Source organism: Erinaceus europaeus, chromosome 7 (assembly GCF_950295315.1).
Source record: "Erinaceus europaeus chromosome 7, mEriEur2.1, whole genome shotgun sequence".
NCBI lineage: Eukaryota > Metazoa > Chordata > Mammalia > Eulipotyphla > Erinaceidae > Erinaceus > Erinaceus europaeus.
Window position 1 is genome coordinate 65,963,125 of NC_080168.1, and position 20,056 is coordinate 65,983,180.

General features: G+C 45.1%; 1 protein-coding gene across 17 annotated transcripts in view; it reads right to left on the reverse strand.

Moving 5' to 3' along the window:
* The window catches only part of CAPRIN2 (caprin family member 2), a 63,633-nt gene that overhangs the window by 20,296 nt on the left and 23,281 nt on the right, over positions 1-20,056 (reverse strand). For 9 of the 17 annotated variants that reach the window (XM_060194605.1, XM_060194599.1, XM_060194603.1 and 6 more), the window contains exons 9-13: positions 15,605-16,183; positions 8,655-8,780; positions 5,667-5,748; positions 4,118-4,173; positions 1,721-1,810 (exon numbers count right to left, since the gene is read on the reverse strand). In XM_060194605.1, the coding sequence (XP_060050588.1) occupies positions 1,721-1,810; positions 4,118-4,173; positions 5,667-5,748; positions 8,655-8,780; positions 15,605-16,183 (933 nt within the window). The remainder of the gene's footprint in view (positions 1-1,720; positions 1,811-4,117; positions 4,174-5,666; positions 5,749-8,654; positions 8,781-15,604; positions 16,184-20,056) is intronic. The other 8 variants (XM_060194609.1, XM_060194602.1, XM_060194597.1 and 5 more) reach the window with 5 other exon arrangements.

Here is a 20,056-nt window from a genome sequence, read left to right on the forward strand (position 1 = left end):
ACGTGGCTCAAAGCAAAAGGACCGGCGTAAGGATCCTTGTTTGAGCCCTGGCTCCCCACCTTCCGAGGAGTTGCTTCACAAGCAGTGAAGCAGGTCTGCAGGTGTCTGTCTTTCTCTCCCCCTCTCAGTCTTCCCCTCCTCTCTCCATTTCTCTCTGTCCTATCTAACAACAATGGTTATAATAACAACAATAACAATAACTACTACAACAAGGGCAACAAAATGGGGGAAAAAAGGCCTCCAGGAGCAGTGGATTCGTAGCGCAGACACTGAGCTCCAGCAATAACCCTGGACAAAAAAAAAGAAAAAGAAAAGAAAGAAAGAAAACAAAACTGGGAATCGGGTGGTAGTACAGTGGGTTAAGCTCACGTGGTGTGCAGCGCAGACGGGCATAAGGATCCTGGTCCGAGCTTCCAGCTCCCCACCCACAGGGACGTCGCTTCACAGGCTGTAAAGCAGGTCTGCAGCTGTCTATTTTCTCTTCTTCTCTTTTTCTCCCTTCCTCTCTCCATTCCTCTCTGTCCTATCCAACAACAATGACAGCAACAACAATAATAATAACCACAATGATAAAACAACAAGGGCAACAAAAGGGGAAAAAATGGCCTCCAGGAGCAGTGAATTCATGGTGCAGGCACGGAGCCCCAGCAATAATCCTGGAGGAAAAAGAAAGAAAGAAAGAAAGAAAGAAAGAAAGAAAGAAAGAAAGAAAGAAAGGGAAAGAAAGGAGAGAAAGGAAGGAAGGAAGGAAGGAAGGAAGGAAGGAAGAAAGAAAGAAAGAAAGAAAGAAAGAAAGAAAGAAAGAAAGAAAGAAAGAGAGGGAGAGAAAGAAAACAAAATGAAGGGGGCTGGGCAGTAGCACAGCGGGTTAAGCGCACATGGCATGAAGCACAAGGACAGGCGTAAGGATCCCGGTTCCAGCCCCCAGCTCCTCACCTGCAGGGGGGTCAATTTGCAAGTGGTGAAGCAGGTCTGCAGGTGTCTATCTTTCTCTCCCTCTCTCTGTCTTCCCCTCCTCCCTCGATTTCTCTCCTATCCAACTACAACAATGGGGGAAAAATGGCCTCCAGGAGCAGTGGATTCGTAGTGCAGTCAATGAGTACCAAAAATAACCTTGGAAGCAAAAAAATAAAACAAAATGAAAAAATAGAGGCTTGACGGTGGCTCACCTGGTTGAACACACACATTATAGTATGTAAGGACCTAGGTTCAAGCCCCTGGTCCCCATGAGTTTCATGAGCAGTAAGGCAGGGCTGCAGGTTTCTCTTTCTGTCTCTCCTGCCTCTCGATTTCTCTGTCTCCAAAATGAATTCAAAAAATATTTTTAAATGTTTAAGGAGCAAAGTGGTGGCACCCAGTTAAGTGCACATATTACCAAGCACAAGGACCCAGGTTTGAGCCCCTGCTCCCCGAAGCTTCACAAGTTCTGAAGCAGGTCTGCAGGTGTCTCTGTCTCTCTCCCTCTCTATTCCTGCCTCCTCTCTCAATTTCTCTCTGTCCTATCCAATAAAATGGAAAAAAATGACCACCAGGAGCAGTGGATTCGTAGTGTCAACACCGAGCTCCAGTAATAACCCTGGAGGCAAAAATTAAATCAAATTAAATTAAAACAATTAACAGAGAAAGTAACCCATCAGAGTCAAGCATCAATGCCCCCAACTGCTGCTCTGCCTGCATCTACTGGCACACCAGCTACTCTGAATTCCTGGCCTCCGATTACCTCCGAGCTCTCCATGTCCGATCCTGAGGTCACCTGCTGGGTGGCGTCCAGGCAAGTGCTCGGGCTACATGTGATGGGGGACGACATGGCCTGGAGGCAGGGAGACACATGCAGGTGAGAGGCAACCCCTGTCCGCCTGCCCTGGGTGGGCCCTGAGCTTCCCAGGGTGACTGAGACTGAGTTCACCTGGGAGGGCAGCACACCACACAAGAGACTGTGTCCCTATCAGATGGCCCCGTCCCCCCACTATCAGAGGAGGGAGAGAACACTCCGGCTCACATTGACACGCAGAAGCAGAACTGAGCCCTGCGTGCCCGCATACAGATGCCACCCCGGGACCCTGGACCCCCCAGCAGCTCCTGGGAGGGGAGCTCTTGATGCAGCCAACTCCAGGCCCAGCCCCAGGGACCAAGTGACCAGCAGAGTCTCCAGAGGAAGCTCCAGTGATGTTGCCATACCCATGGGAATAAAATAAATGAATGATGTGATCCGGGAGGTGGCGCAGTGGATAAAGCACTGGACTCTCAAGCAGAAGGTCCTGTTCAATCCCCAGCAGCACATGTACCAGAGTGATGTCTGGTTCTTTCTCTCTTTTCTCCTTTATCATTAATAAAGAAAATATTGGGGTTCGGGTGGTAGCACAGTGGGTTAAGCGCACATGGCACGAAGCACAAAGACCAGCATAAGGACCCTGATTTGAGTCCATGGCTCCCCACCTGCAGGGGTGTCGCTTCACAGGCGGTGAAGCAGGTCTGCAGGTGTCTGTCTTTCTCTCCCCCTCTCTGTCTTCCCCTCCTCTCTCCATCTCTCTCCGTCCTATCCAACAATAATGATATCAATAACAACAACAATAATAACCACAACAACAATAAAAACAAGGGCAACAAAGGGGGGGAAGAAAATACTAAAAATAAATTTAAAATAAATTAAAAAATGATAAAAAAGATCTAACAAAAAAGTCCTGAAACTCCTTAGAATATTTTATCTACTGCAGCAAATAGGTATCCTTTAGACTTGAATAAGCTCTGGCAAATATTATGAAAAAGCATTCATAACACTGAGCCTTTCTGCCAGTTTGCTCATTACATTAGGTGACTGGCCAGAATAAGTGTGGAGGTGATGTTCTCATTTTCTTTCTTCTTTCAGGAATTTGAAACTTTATCCAGGAAAATTTACAACAACCACATGTTACAGTATATGTAGGCCAAGAGAGAGCCTGAGAGCCCTTACTCACATCATGGTAGGCTCACTTGGGCAGAGAGAGAGAGAGTATAACTATCTTTGTTTTATTCTACCAGCATTTTTTTCACAGGGGCTTTGTGCCTGCAGGACTCTACTATGCTTGGAAAATTCCTTTATTTTCCCCAGTCCCTGCTCCTGGGAAAGGGGCCCAGGTGAGCTAACTCTCCACTCCTGGAGGACAGGACTCTTATCAACAATGATTCACAGACAATAAACGAAAACAACAGAGGTTACGTAAAATGGTTTTCCAGGGGCTGGGAAATAGCTCAGTGGGTACAGTGTATGCCTTACTACGCTCGTGGCCCTGGGTTCAAGCCCTGGCACCATGTGGAAGCACAAGAGATGACCCTAAGGGAGCATCATGGAGGGTTGAGGGGGATCTCTGCCAGCCTCTCAGGGATATGAAATTGAAAAAATTAAATATAAGGAAAATAAAATTAAAAATTAAAGAAAAATTTAAGTAACGTCAGTAGAAAGACAAAAAAGAAATCAGGAGTCAGACGTAGCGCAGTGGGTTAAGCGCAATTGGTGTGAAGTGCAAGGACCTGTGTAAGGATCCTGGTTCGAACCCCCGACTCCCCACCTGCAAAAGAGTCACTTCACAGGTGGTGAAGCAGGTCTGCAGGTGTCTCTCTTTCTGTCCCCCTCTGTCTTCCCTCCTCTCTCCATTTCTCCCTGTCCTATCCAACAACAATGACAGCAATAACAACAACCATGATAAACAACAAGGGCAACAAAAGGGAAAATAAATAAATATTAAAAAAAAAGAAATCACTACCCTGCAATATTTTATTTCCTCCAGTCACTGGGGCTCAGTACCAACAACCACAAATCCACCTCTCCTGGTGGTCATTTTTTTCCCTATTTTATTGGACAGGACAGAGAGAAATTAAGGGGGGGATAGAAAGGGAGAGAGACAGAAAGACACCTGCAGACCTGCTTCACCTCTCATGAAGTATCCCCACTGCAGGTGGGGTACAGGGGCCTTTTGCATAGTACTATTGGCATTTAACCAGATGCACACCACTCACCCCTGCAATATTTGTCAAGCATGCAGCTGGTATGTGAGATTGAGGGATTCTGACAGTTTTGGCCAGAGTGGAAGCTTTTTCCCTGAGGAGCTGAGAAGAACAAACTTGACCTGCAGGTGTTTACCTGTAACGACTCCTGAAGAAAATCACTCTGACTGGCTAGACTTTGTTCTGAAGATGCTGCAAGGCAAAAAACCAAGACAGATACTATAAAAATGAAGGGAAAAGGTACACACATTATCTGAATGGGAGCTGGGAGCTGGGAACTGTTGTTTGTGTGTATGTATGTGTGTGTGTGTGTGTGTGTGTGTGTGTGTGTGTGTATGAGAGAGAGAGAACAGGGTCTCCCGCATAAATAATTTCCCCGCTCCAAACAGACTTTTCCAGATACAGAGAGACCACAGAGCATCCAAGCTTCCTCCAGGGCTGTCTCCTCCCACATCGTGTGCCTGGAGCTTGAGCCTGGGTCACACACAAGGCCAAAAGGAGAACCTTTCCTGGGGAGCTATGAGCTTTTCAGCTCAATCCCAAGCACTACCATGAATGAGCCTAAACTGAACAGAGCTATGTTTTTTTTTTTTAATCAAGATAATAATAAAAGGGGGGGCAGATTTCTGACCTAGTGTGGTGGCTCTGCACATAGGCCTTCATGCCTGAGGCAGCAAAGCTTCAGGTTCAAACCCTAGCCTCACCAGAAACCAGAAGTAAAACCCCTCTGGTTCAAAAAAATAAAAGGCAGGGGAGGCAGTGGCTGAGCTGGTTGAGTACACATGTTACCATGTACAAGGACCCAGGTTCAAGCCCCTGCTCCCCACCTACAGGGGAAAAGCTTCACAAGCGCTCTGTCTCTCTCCCTCTCCCCTCTCAATTCCTCTGTCTCTACCAAATAATAAATAAATAAATAGTGTCCGGGAAGTGGTGCAGTGGATAAAGCATCGGACTCTCAAGCATGAGGTCCTGAGTTCAATCCTTTGCAGCACATGAACCAGAGTGATGTCTGGTTCTTCTCCTCCTATGTTTCTCATTAATAAATAAAATCATTTTCAAAAAACTAAAAATAAATAAATATATAAAAACAAATGGTTGTCAGGAACAGTGGATTCATAGTCCTGGCACCCCCAACTGGAGGCAATAAAATAAAATAAATAAAACACTGCCCCTCCGCCCAAAAATAAAAAGTTAATTTGGGGCCCAGAGATATGTCCGAAGGGGCAGAGCACCTTTACTAGCATGCTCAGGCTCAGGCTCAAACCCTGGCACTGGAGGGTAAGTGCCATCCTACAGGAAGGGCCCACACTGGGGGCTGTCCCTTCCTCTCTCCCTCCCTCTGTCTCTTGTCTCTCTATATGAGTGAGAAAGCAGTCAGAGCACTGAAACTCAGCACGTGGAAGGACCCAGTGACTGCAAAACACACACAGACACACACAGACACAGACACACACACACACACACACACACACACACACACGTCAGGAACTCCATCAGCCCACTGGAGACTTTCTGCAAGTTGGAAGCAGGTCAGGTGAGTACCGTGTCCCTGTAGATGAAACAACTACAGTGTAAATCAGGACGTTCACAGGCAGACATGGCCAGTGGGCTGGAGTGTGTGGAGCAAAGCCCTGTGGGCCAGAGCCACCCTGGGCCCCACAGTCACCTGCTCGGTGCTGACATACCTTCTGGGCTGCTGGGAGAGGCAGGAGGCAGCTGGGATGCTGGAATCACACTTGCAGGTTTGTCAAGATCCAGATCAGAGTCCTGCAGACAGGATGACAGCAGGTCACAATCTCAGGGCCAGATGTCACCAAGAACTACTCAGGATCAGCTATAGTCTCTAACCAGTACCTCAACCAAGCCTTGACTTTTTTTACATGGGCGCATGTGTGTGCGTGGAGGGAGAGGGGGAGAGGAAGAGGGAGAGGGAGTGGGAGGGGAAGATGGAAAGGGAAGGGGAGGGGGGGAAAGGAAAAAGAGGGGGACGTGGGGAGGGGTAAGATGGGAGGGAGAGAGAAGGGGAGAGGGAAAGAGAGGAGAGACAACACAGCACTACTCCACCACCAGTGAAACTTCCCCCATGCAAGTGCCGCCATGTGGCGACGCCCAGGTCCTTCTGCACAGTATCACAGTATCACTATTATTAATTTCACTTTATAGTGTTTTTGTTTGTTCCCCAGAGTCCTGTTCAGCTCTGGCTCATGGTGGTGCTGGGGATTGAACCTGGGACCTTGGAGTCTCAGGCACCAGAAAGGCTTTTTGCAGAATCATTATGCTCATTATGCTGCCTCCCTGGCCCAGTCTTTACTTATTTTTTATCTTTAATAAATAAATAAATAATATATATATGTTATTTTAGAGAGAGGTGGGGAGAAACAGAAAAAGAACGAGACCAGAGCCCTGCTCAGTTCTGGCTGATGGTGGTGTCGGGAATTGAACCTGGGCCCTCGGAGCCTGAGGAAGGAAAGGCTTTTGCAGAACCATTATCCTGTCTCCCCAGGACTTTTTTGTAAAAAATAATTTTATTCTCCCCACCTGCAGGGGAGTCGCTTCACAGGCGGTGAAGCAGGTCTGCAGGTGTCTATCTTTCTCTCCTCCTCTCTGTCTTCCCCTCCTCTCTCCATTTCTCTCTGTCCTATCCAACAACGACAACAACAATAATAACTGCAACAATAAAACAAGGGCAACAAAAGGGAATAAATAAATAAAAATAAATGTTAAAAAAAATGAAAAGGAAAAAAATAATAATTTTATTGGGGCCAGGTGGTGGTGCACCTGATTGAGCATACATGATACAATGTGCCAGGACCCAGTTTCGAGCCCCCGGTCCCCACCTGCAGGAGGAAAGCTTTACGAGTGATGAAGCAGGGCTACAGGTGTCTCTCTGTCTCTTTCCCTCTCTAGCTTCCCCTTCCTTCAATTTCTATTTCTAGCCAATAAATAAATCAAGATAATAATAGTTTTATTTATTTTCTTTTAATGAGGGAGCGACCAGAGCCCAGCTCAGCTCTGGCTAATGGTGGTGCCAGGGACTGAACCTGGGACCTCAAAGCCACAGGCAGGAGAGTCTTTTTTACAGAACCACTGTGCTATGTCACCACCTGTCAAGCACATCAAAGTGTATGCTCTGTTGTGTTAAGTCATCTCCTTTCAACTGAGTTTTGACAGGACTTACCAAATGAATTTAAAATTGACAGCCACTGTCACCCATAATGGGTCCTTGCATAGTAGAGTATGTGCTCTCAACCATGTGCACCACTCTTGCCCCCAATATTTATGACAGAAGTAAGGAACCAGAGCATCACTCTGGGGCAGGGGGATGCCTGGGATTGAATTTGAGACTCATGTTTGTAAACCCAGCACTTTAACCACTGTACCACCTCCTGGGCAGAAAAATTAGGATTCTTTTAACTTAGCTCATTTAAAAAATAAAAAAGGGGGGGCAACTAAAGGGGAAAAAATAGCCTCTAGGAGCAGTGGATTTGTGGTGCAGGCACCAAGACCCCAGCAATAACCCTGGAGGCAAGAAAAAATAAGGTAAAATAATTTTTAAAAGGTGGCAGGGTGGGCAGGAGAGACAGCATAACAGTTCTGTAAAAACTCTTCCTATCTGAGGTTCTGATCTCCCAGGTTCAATACCCGGCACCACCATCAGCCAGAGCTGAGCAGGGTTCTTGTCACTCCCTCATTAAAAGAAAATAAAATTTTTTTTTAATATTTATTTATTGTGGTCCAGGAGGTGGTGCAGTAGATAAAGCACTGAATTCTCAAGCATGAGGTCCCAAGTTCAACCCCTGGCAGCACATGTAGCAGAGTGATGTCTGGTTCTTTCTCTCTTTCTTCCTATCTTCTTTGTGAATAAATTATTTTTTAATTATTTATTTATTCCCTTTTGTTGCTCTTGTTGTCTTATTGTTGTAGTTACTGTTGTTGTTGTTGTTGTTATTGATGTCCTTGTTGTTGGATAGGACAGAGAGAAATAGAGAGAGGAGGGGAAGACAGAAAGGGGGAGAGAAAGACGCCTACAGACCTGCTTCACTGCCTGTGAAGCAACTCCCCTGCAGGTGGGGAGCCGGGGGCTCGAACCAGGATCCTTAGGCCGGTCTTTGTACTTTGCGGTCCTTGGGCTTTGCGCCACGTGTGCTTAACCTGATGCACTTCCACCTGACTTCCATAAAAATATTTTTATTAAAAAAGTACTGGGGAGATAGGATAATGGTTCTGCAAAGCCTTTCGTGCCACAGGCTCTGAGGTCCCAGCTTCAATCCCCTGCACCATCATCAGTTAGAGCAGGGCTCTGGTAAATAAATTATTTACTAATTCAAGAGAACAGAATGTCACCCAGGATGGATAGCTCCGGGGGTGGAAATGAACACCATGTCCGAGAGCCTGACACTCTCTCCAGCACCACCTCCTAGGCTACGGGCTGAACTCATTTCTCTCCTCACAAGGGTAGGCATAGGAACCACTATGCTCACATCTCAAAAGGAAAACTGAGGTGAGGCTGAGCAGTCTGTGGGGAGCCCTGAGAGCCATGAGGCAGCAGGCCTGGACCCTCTCCTCTGGAGGCAGTGGCCTCCATCTGCAACAACCCCACCTCTCGCGTAATTCCTGGCAGAAGCCAGTGGCCCCGGGAGGAGAGATAAGGTTCACTTAGAGAGGACTCATACTTGCATAAAGTTACAAGTCCCTTGAATCTGGGTCATCAGGTCCTGCAGCTTTTTCTTCCTCAGCACAGGCTCCTTAGGGAGGGTGGAGGAAGAGGAGCCAGCCGGCTGACACAAAGGTGGAGGCACCTGCGAGACAAGGCGTGAACTTCAAGGTGGGCAGACCGTGGTGCTGCTCTCGGGTCCCCACCCAGTGTGCTTCCTAGACACTTTACAGGGGCTCTCGAGAGCTCTCCCCTGCAGAACGAGGGGGCCTGGAGACATCGCTTTCTACTGAAAAGCCCCAGATAATGAACCCAGGGTCTCATGCCAGTGGGGTACCACTGCACTTTTTTTTTTTTTTTTTACCTCCAGGGTTATTACTGGGGCTTAGTGCCTACACTACAAATCCACTGCTCCTGGAGGCTATTTTTTTCTCTTTTGTTGCCCTTGTTGTTTATCGTCGTTATTGTTGTTATTGTTGTTATTAGTTCTGTCATTGTTGTTGGATAGGACAGAGAGAAATCAAGAGAGGAGGGGAAGACAGAGATGGAGAGAGAAAGGTAGACACCTGCAGACCTGCTTCACTGCTTGTGAAGTGACCACCCTGCAGGTGGGGAGCCAGGGGCTCGAACCACAATCCTTACACTGGTCCTTGCGCTTTGCACAACATGTGCTTAACCCACTGCGCTAGCACCTGACTCCCTATTTATTTTAGAGAGAGAGAGACGGGGAGAGGTACCGTGGCTCCCTCCCACTATGTGGTACCAGAAGTCACATCTAGGGCACTGTGCTTGGTAAGATGTGTGCTCAACTTGGGAGTCGGGTGGTGGCACAGCGGGTTAAGCACACGTGGTGCAAAGCGCAGGGACCTGGCTCCCCACCTGCAGGGGAGTCGCTTAACAAGTGGTGAAGCAGGTCTGCAGGTGTCTGTCTTTCTCTCCCCCTCTCTGTCTTCCCTCCTCTCTCCATTTCTCTCTGTCCTACCCAACAACAAGGACATCAATAACCACAACAGGAGGTCGGACGATTGCACAGAGGGTTAAGCACAGGTGGCGCAAATCGCAAGGACCAGCAGAAGGATCCCAGTTTGAGCCCCCGGGTCCCCACCTACGGGAGAGTCGCTTCACAGGCAGTGAAGCAGGTCTGCAGGTGTCTGTCTTTCTCTCCCCCCTCTGTCTTCCTCTCCTCTCTCCATTTCTCTCTGTCCTATCCAACAACTAACGACATCAACAATAACAATAATAACCACAACAAAGCTACAACAACAAGGGCAACAAAAGGGGGGGGAAAGGCCTCCAGGAACAGTGGATTCATGGTGCAGGCACTGAGCTCCAGCAATAACTCTGGAGGCAAAAAAATTAAAAAAGGGAGTCGGGCTGTAGCACAGCGGGTTAAGCGCAGGTGGCGCAAAGCACAAGTACCGGCATAAGGATCCCGGTTCGAACCCCAGCTCCCCACCTGCAGGGGAGTCGCTTCACAGGCGGTGAAGCAGGTCTGCAGGTGTCTTTCTCTCCTCCTCTCTGTCTTCCCCTCCTCTCTCCATTTCTCTCTGTCCTATCCAACAACGACAACAACAATAATAACTACAACAATAAAAAAACAAGGGCAACAAAAGGGAATAAATAAAATATTTTTAAAAAAACTTTAAAAAATAAAATAATAAAAAATAATAATCATCATAACAATGTTAAACAAGGGCAACAAAAGGGAAAATAAATATATAAATATTTTAAAAGATGTGTGCTCAACTGGGTGAACTGTCTCCAGGCCAGAGACAGCTCTATTAACACTATTTTAATGGAGAGATACAGAGAGATCAGAGCACTGCTGATGAAGATGCAGGGGACTGAATCTGTGACCTCAGAGTTGCAGGCAGGAAAAGTCTTTTGCAGAACCACTGTGCTATCTCCCAAGTCTTGAGGGAGACAAAGAACTAGAGCATCACGCTGGCATATTCGATGCTGAGGACTGAACTCAGGATCTCAAGCTTGGAAGTCCAGTGCTCTGGCCTCCAGGGCTGCTGCCCTTCCTCCTTAAGCTGTTCGTGTCAGTGACTGTCCGTGCCACCACCCCTCCTGCTCGTGGCTCACGGGATGGATCAGTGGAACAGCATACGTGTGAGGCACCCTATTTAAAAGTTTTTTGTTTGTTTGTTTGTTTGTTTGTTTGTATTAAAACAGTATTATGCCCCTAAAGCAACCAGAAGGACAGAAATCACTAAATTAGGACAGAAATAAATAACACTGAGAATAAGAAAACCATACAAAAGATCAACTAAAGTAAATGTTGGTTCTTCAAAAGAGTGAACAAAATCGACAAACCTTTAGCCAGACTCACAAAATAAAAAAAGGGAGAAGACCCAAATAAATCGGATAGTAAATGAAAGAGGAGATATCACAACAGACACCGCAGAAATTCAACATATCATGTGAGGCTTCTATGAACAACTATACGCCACCAAGCTAGAGAACCTGGAAGAAATGGATGATTTCCTAGATACCTACCAACTTCCAAAACTACGTAAAGAGGAAGTGGATAACATGAACAGGCCCATCACAGCTAATGAAATTGAAACAGTTATCAAAAATCTTCCCCAAAATAAAAGTCCTGGACCAGATGGTTTTACAAATGAATTCTACAAAGCCTTCAAAGAAGAACTAATACCTCTACTTTTAAAAGTCTTCCAGAAGATTGAAGACACTAGAATACTCCCTTCCAGCTTCTATGAAGCTAACATCACTCTGATACCAAAAGCAGACAGGGACACAACCAAAAAAGAAAACTACAGACCAATATCTCTGATGAACATAGATGCTAAAATACTGAACAAAACTCTAGCCAACTAGATACAGCAGTATATTAAAAAGATTGTTCATCAACTATATGCCACCAAGCTAGAGAACCTGGAAGAAATGAATGATTTCCTAGATACCTACCAACTTCCAAAACTAAGTAAAGAGGAAGTGGATAACATGAACAGGCCCATCACAGCTAATGAAATTGAAAGAGTTATCAAAAAAAAAAAAAAAAGATTGTTCATCATGATCAAGTGGGGTTTATCCCAGGCATGCAAGGTTGGTTTAATATACGTAAATCAATCAATGTGATCCACCACATCAACAAAAGCAAGACCAAAAACCACATGGTCATATCAATAGATGCAGATAAAGTCTTTGACAAAATACAACATCCCTTTATGATCAAAACACTGCAAAAAATGGGAATAGATGGAAAATTCCTCAAGATAGTGGAGTCTATATATAGCAAACCTACAGCCAACATCATACTCAATGGTGAAAAACTGGAAGCATTTCCACTCAGATCGGGTACTAGACAGGGCTGCCCACTATCACCATTACTATTCAACATAGTGTTGGAAGCTCTTGCCATAACAATCAGGCAGGAACAAGGAATTAAAGGGATACAGATTGGAAGAGAAGAAGTCAAACTCTCCCTATTTGCAGATGGCATGATAGTATACACAGAAGAACCTAAGGAATCCAGCAAGAAGCTTTTGGAAATCATCAGGAAATAGTAAGGTGTCAGGCTTCAGAATTAACATTCAAAAGTCAGAGGCATTCCTCTATACAAACACTAAGCTAGAAGAAATTGAAATCCAGAAATCAATTCCTTTTACTATAGCAACAAAAACAATAAAATATCTAGGAGTAAGCCTAACCAAAGAAGTGAAAGACTTGTATACAGAAAATTATGAGTCATTACTCAAGGAAATTAAAAAAGACACAAAGAAGTGGAAAGATATTCCATGTTCATGGGTTGGTAGAATTAACATCATCAAAATGAATATACTACCCAGAGCCATCTACAAATTTAATGCTATCCCTATCAAGATCCCAAGCACATTTTTTAGGAGAATAGAAAAAAAATGCTATAAATGTTTATCTGGGGGAGTCGGGCTGTAGCGCAGCGGGTTTAGCGCAGGTGGCGCAAAGCACAAGGACCAGCATAAGGATCCTGGTTCGAACCCCAGCTCCCCACCTGCAGGGGAGTCGCTTCACAGGCGGTGAAGCAGGTCTGTGGGTGTCTATCTTTCTCTCCTCCTCTCTGTCTTCCCCTCCTCTCTCCATTTCTCTCTGTCCTATCCAACAACGGCAACAACAATAATAACTACAACAATAAAACAACAAGGGCAACAAAAGGGAATAAATAAATAAAATAAATATTAAAAAAAAGTTTAAAAAAAAAAAATAAATGTTTATCTGGAACCAGAAAAGACCTAGAATTGCCAAAACAATTGAGAAAAAAGAACAGAACCGGAGGCATCACACTCCCAGATCTCAAACTGTATTATAGGGCCATTGTCATCAAAACTGCTTGGTACTGGAACATGAATAGACACACTGACCAGTGGAATAGAATTGAGAGCCCAGAAGTGAGGCCCCACACCTATGGACATCTAATCTTTGACAAAGGTGCCCAGACTACTAAATGGGGAAGGCAGAGTCTCTTCAACAAATGGTGTTGGAAACAATGGGTTGAAACATGCAGAAGAATGAAACTGAACCACTGTATTTCACCAAATACAAAAGTAAATTCCAAGTGGATCAAGGACTTGAATGTTAGACCACAAACTATCAGATACTTAGAAGAAAATATTAGCAGAACTCTTTTCCGCATACATTTTAAAGACATCTTCAATGAAACGAATCCAATTACAAAGAAGACTAAGGCAAGTAGAAACCTATGGGACTACATCAAATTAAAAAGCTTCTTCACAGCAAAAGAAACCACTACCCAAACCAAGAGACCCCTCACAGAATGGGAGAAGATCTTTACATGCCATACATCAGACAAGAGTTTAATAACCAACATATATAAAGAGCTTGCCAGACTCAACAACAAGACAACAAATAACCCCATCCAAAAATGGGGGGAGGACATGGACAGAATATTCACCACAGAAGAGATCCAAAAAGGCTGAGAAACACATGAAAAAATGCTCCAAGTCTCTGATTGTCAGAGAAATGCAAATAAAGACAACAACATGATACCACTTCACTCCTGTGAGAATGTCATACATCAGAAAAGGTAACAGCAGCAAATGCTGGAGAGGTTGTGGGGTCAAAGGAACCCTCCTACACTGCTGGTGGGAATGTCAATTGGTCCAACCTCTGTGGAGAACAGTCTGGAGAACTCTCAGAAGGCTAGAAATGGACCTACCCTATGATCCTGCAATTCCTCTCCTGGGGATATATCCTAAGGAACCCAACATATCCATCCAAAAAGATCTGTGTACACATATGTTCTTGGCAGCACAATTTGTAGTAGCCAAAACCTGGAAGCAACCCAGGTGTCCAACAACAGATGAGTAACTGAGCAAGTTGTGGTATATATACACAACGGAATACTACTCAGCTGTAAAAAATGGTGACTTCACCATTTACAGCCGATCTTGGATGGACCTTGAAAAAATTATGTTGTGTGAAATAAGTCAGAAACAGAAGTATGAATATGGGATGATCTCACTCTCAGGCAGAAGTTGAAAAACAAGATCAGAAAAGAAAACAGAAGTAGAACCTGAAATGGAATTGGCGTATCACACCAAAGTAAAAGACTCTGGGGTGGGTGGGTGGGGAGAAAACAGGTCCAGGAAGGATTCAGAGGGCCTAGTGGGGGTTGTATTGTTATATGGGAAACTGGGAAATGTTATATATGTACAAACTATTGTACTTACTATTGAATGTAAAACATTAATTCCCCAATTAAAAAATAAAACAATTAAATAAATAAATAAAATTTTTTAAAAAAAGAAAAAAACAGTATTATGCAATTTAATCTCAGCAGAGCTCAAAAGACAGGCTCAGCCAACTCCTAGGAAAAGTAACCTGGAGTCAGGTGGTGGACCAAGTTGAGCACAAACATTACCCTGCACAAGGGCCCTGGTTCAAGCCCCCTGCTCCCAGCGGCAGTGAGGAAGCCTCATGAGCCACAGTGAAGCAGGTCTGCAGGGGTCTCTCTTTCCCTCTCTCTCCTTGCCCTCTCAATTTCTCTCTATCCTATTTAAATAAATAAGCAAACAGTCTGGGCAGTGGCGCACAGGTAAAGCACACATAGTACTAAGCACAAGAACCCGCACGAAGATCCCAGTTCAAGCACCTGCAAGGGGAAAGCTTCACAAGAGGTGAAGCGGGTCTGCAAGGTCTCGGTCCCTCTCTCTCTCTCTCTCTCTCTCTCTCTCTCTCTCCCTCTCTCCCTCTCTATCTCCTCCTCTCAGTTTCTGTCTCTATCAAATAAAATGGAAAAAATGGCTGCCAGGGAGGGAGTCGGGTGGTAGAGCAGCAGGTTAAGCGCACATGGCGCGAAGCCCTGTTCGAGCCCCCGGCTCCCCACCTGCAGGGGAGTCGCTTCACAAGTGGTGAAGCAGGTCTGCAGATGTCTTATCTTTCTCTCCCCCTCTCTGTCTTCCCCTCCTCTCTCCATTTCTCTCTGTCCTATCCAACAATGACAACATCAATAACAACAATAACTATGACAACAATGAAAAGACAAAAAGGACAACAAAAGGGGAAATAAATAAATCTTAAAAAAAAAAAAAAAAAAAGGCTGCCAGGAGCGGTGGACTCAAAGTGCCCGAGATAACCCTGGAGGCAAAAAACAAACAAACAATAAGCCTACACAGTGAGAAAACCCGGAGGGTCTTACATACTGACTTCACACGGCTTTTGCTGCCTTTATTGTTCTCGATGACGGGACGTTCCCTGCACAAGACCACTCCTCACAGACTTTTTCTCCCCCCAAGATGGAGTGTGAGAGACAGCAAGGACAGAGAGGAGAGACTGCACAGCACAGTTCCACTCCTGTAAAGTCTCCATCCCCTCCACAGGGTGCTCCCACATGGCGGGTGAGACTGGACACCGGAGCTGTCTTCTGACTCCAACTTTTAGTAAGTGAACAGCCAGGTCACCACTCCCCAACACCACATGGGCAGGTAGGCAGGCAGACAGACTCACATTTTTGGGTTCTGCTGTGGCGAGCTTCCTGGGCAGGAGGCTGGCAGGAGCTGAGCCCCAGGACTTAGGAGCCAGCTGAGAGGACGGCAGGTAAGGGTGTTTCTGCTCTGCGGATGCATCCTTCTCCCAGGTGCCCAGAGCCTTTGCGGCTGGAGTTCCCAGCTCCTGTTCCTGTTCCTTCTGCAGCTGGCCTGGCCAAGGCTGCTGTGGTGCCTCATGCTGCTCCTGGTCCTCAGGAAGGCCACCCACCTTGCCCACAGGCCTATCCGGCTCCCACTGGCTGGGAGGCAGCTTGGGCCTGGACACGGCCTGCGTTCCCCGCTCCACCGGGAGAGCCAAGGAGGACCTGAGTGCTGGGACCTGGCGTTTCCTACCGTCCAGGGGAGCATCGGGCTTGGAGAGCTGCTGGCACTTCCCAGGAGATTCCCAGGCCTCTCTCTTCTCCTGGTCATCTGCTTCAGCACATGCCTCCTCCCAGCACTGGGAGAGGCTGGGTCTTCCAGCATAACCCGGCTCCCAGGATGGCTGTCCTTGTTCCAGTGAATAATCAACTCCTGCCAGGTAACGCCTGTTGAGAAACTAGACCAGAAGAGCAAGGTGTGGGTAGGCTCGCACTGGTGCATAAGGCCTCCAGGGGAGCTCTGCTCAGGAATTTTTTAAAACTTACTGTTATAGGGAGTCGGGCTGTAGTGCAGCGGGTTAAGCGCAGGTGGCGCAAAGCACAAGGACTGGCATAAGGATCCCGGTTCGAACCCCGGCTCCCCACCTGCAGGGGAGTCGCTTCACAGGCGGTGAAGCAGGTCTGCAGGTGTCTATCTTTCTCTCCTCCTCTCTGTCTTCCCCTCCTCTCTCCATTTCTCTCTGTCCTATCCAACAACGACGACAACAACAATAATAACTACAACAATAAAACAACAAGGGCAACAAAAGGGAATAAATAAATAAAATAAAATATTAAAAAAAAAAAAACATTTAAAAAAAAAAAAAAACTTACTGTTATAAGCCTTTGACAAAATACAGCATCCCTTTATGATCAAAACACTACAAAAAATAGGAATAGATGGAAAATTCCTGAAGATAGTGGAGTCTATATATAGCAAACCTACAGCCAACATCATACTCAATGGTGAAAAACTGGAAGCATTTCCCCTCAGATCAGGTACTAGACAGGGCTGCCCACTATCACCATTACTATTCAACATAGTGTTGGAAGTTCTTGCCATAGCAATCAGGCAGGAGCAAGGAATTAAAGGAATACAGATTGGAAGAGAAGAAGTCAAACTCTCCTTATTTGCAGATGACATGATAGTATACATGGAAAAACCTAAGGAATCTAGCAAGAAGCTTTTGGAAATCATCAGGCAATACAGTAATGTGTCAGGCTATAAAATTAACATTCAAAAGTCAGTGGCATTCCTCTATGCAAACACTAAGTTAGAAGAAATTGAAATCCAGAAATCAGTTCCTTTTTCTATAGCAACAAAAACAATAAAATATCTAGGAATAAACCTAACCAAAGAAGTGAAAGACTTGTATATTGAAAATTATGAGTCACTACTCAAAGAAATTGAAAAAGACACAAAGAAGTGGAAAGATATTCCATGCTCATGGGTTGGAAGAATTAACATAATCAAAATGAATATATTACCCAGAGCCATCTACAAATTTAATGCTATCCCCATCAAGATCCCAAGCACATTTTTTAGGAGAATAGAACAAATGCTACAAATGTTTATCTGGAACCAGAAAAGACCTAGAATTGCCAAAACAATCTTGAGAAAAAAGAACAGAACCGGAGGCATCACACTACCAGATCTCAAACTATATTATAGGGCCATTGTCATCAAAACTGCTTGGTACTGGAACATGAACAGACACACTGACCAGTGGAATAGAATTGAGAGCCCAGAAATGAGGCCCCACACCTATGGACATCTAATCTTTGACAAAGGGGCCCAGACTATTACATGGGGAAAGCAGAGTCTCTTCAACAAATGGTGTTGGAAACAATGGGTTGAAACATGCAGAAGAATGAAGCTGAATCACTGTATTTCACCAAATACAAAAGTAAATTCCAAGTGGATCAAGGACTTGGATGTTAGACCAGAAACTATCAGATACTTAGAGGAAAATATTGGAAGAACTTTTTTCCGCATAAATTTTAAAGACATTTTCAATGAAACGAATCCAATTACAAGGAAGACTAAGGCAAGTATAAACCTATGGGACTACATCAAATTAAAAAGCTTCTTCACAGCAAAAGAAACCACTACCCAAATCAAGAGACCCCTCACAGAATGGGAGAAGATCTTTACATGCCATACATCAGATAAGAGTTTAATAACCAACATATATAAAGAGCTTACCAGACTCAACAACAAGACAACAAATAACCCCATCCAAAAATGGGGGGAGGAATTGGACAGAATATTCACCACAGAAGAGATACAAAAGTGTTGGTATGCATGAGACCCCTTCTGTTTCATTTGGTTTAAATCCCCCCTGCTTAACACTATTCTATTTACATAACCACTTCATTCTATTTATATAACCGCTGTTAACAAGCACCTCCCTCCAGGGCATTGGTTCAATCCCCACTGTTTCATGATATGTTTTTGCTCCACCCCCCCTCCTTGTCACACTCTGATTGTCACCAGTCACTTTTCTCTCCACCCTCTCTATGTCACACCCTGTTTCCACCCTACTTGTCAAGTATATATAAAGACAGCATTGTGAGTTTTAGAGTACTTTACCTTTAGTTTAGCTCAGCTCGGCTTAGATTGTGCTGCGTCCTGCATGAATAAAGAGATACTGCCTACAGCTCAACTATGAGTCCCTGGTCGTCTGTTACCTGCCCGTGAAGCCAGCCCGGCGAAAACAACCTAACCCGTCGAAAACGACATATGGCGCAACAACGTGGGACCAGACCTGCGCAACTCCCAGATAAGTGAAGACTTTGCCTACCTATGCACTATGGTCTTCTCTTCTACTTACGAAGAGGTTTGCCAAAGCCTCTACTGTTTCATTATGAGACAGTTTCTCTGTCTCTGGAACATTTTACTCTGGGCCACACTTCGGTTCCCTCACCGGGAACTTTGGTTTCTTATGACCGGGATCATAGAGCTTGGGAGATGCACGGAGATTTCTCCTTGGACTTTCTGGATTCCCTCTCCCATGTTTCCTGAGGAAAAGGACTACATTTTGCTCCGGGCCACAGTTTGGTTCTTTATGACCGTGATCGTAGACCTTGGGATATGCATGGGGATTTCCCCTGGAACTTTCTGGACTTCTTCTCGAATGTTTCCCATGGAGAAGGACTACTCTAATTTGAAGAACATTCTCGAGTACCCTGGCAGTTCCCAAGTATGGAGACATGTGGTTAGTTCTACTCTCCTGATTGGATACTTTCTTCGATGGGAAGACACTTTTAAAAATGGGTGCCTGAAGCAATCCAGCAGGAACAGTCAGAAACACCCTAAATGGAATTTCGAGGACCTTTTTGGACTAGGTCGCCCTCCGGGGATTCTTAATCCTACATGGTGAGATCTTGATAATCTGGTTCAAGTTGCGTTTCATAAGAGAATGATTTGAATGACTGAATTTTTGTTTGACATTGACTTAAAAAAAAAAAAATATGCTGGACGCAGCCATGATTTCTAGAGACATCCAGAAACAATCCAAAAAATTGTTTTTTTTCCTCCTTTGATTTCTCTTTTACGTCTTGACATGAATCTGAAACGTTTAATCCTGAAAACTGTATGAGTTATGGGTGGGGCAGATAGTGCAATGATTATGTTAATTATTCTCATGCCTAAGGCTTTTAACCGTGGTTCTTCTGTTTACCTTTCCACATTTTATTGAGTTTAAAGTGTTTTAACAACCTTGAAATGATACTAGAAAGGACTTCCAATTATAATGGAGTTATCAATGATAGTAAACTTCTAATCTGCTACAAGTTTTGTTTGACAAGTAAGTGAATTTCAGCTGTCAAGTCTTCACATGAAAAAGCATCTACTCAAATGGAATTCCCGGAAATCCATTTGGACCCCTGTTCTCTGACATCACCTCCGGAAACCAATAATGTGACCTGGCACGACCTGAAGAAACAGATTCACAGACTCGAAAGCTCACTCTCTACAGAAAAGCAGAATTCTGGTGGCCAACATTCCCCATCGAGACAGACGTGCAGCGTTTCATCCTCCGGCATTTTCTTCTGTGGTCAGCTACTTTGGACTGACACCTCCATCGGACTTACTGGTACACACAGCTGTGTTTCTCAAAGACTAACTTCAGCCAATTGCCTTGAGACTTTATAGACCATGTCCCCTCGCCTGCAGGCTCTGTCCCAGAGGCAGAAAACTCCCCCTCCTTATTAGGTTATGCCCACAGAGGCAAGAGATGCCCACAGAGGCAGGAAACGCCCTTTGAGGCAAGAGATGCCCCCAGAGGCAT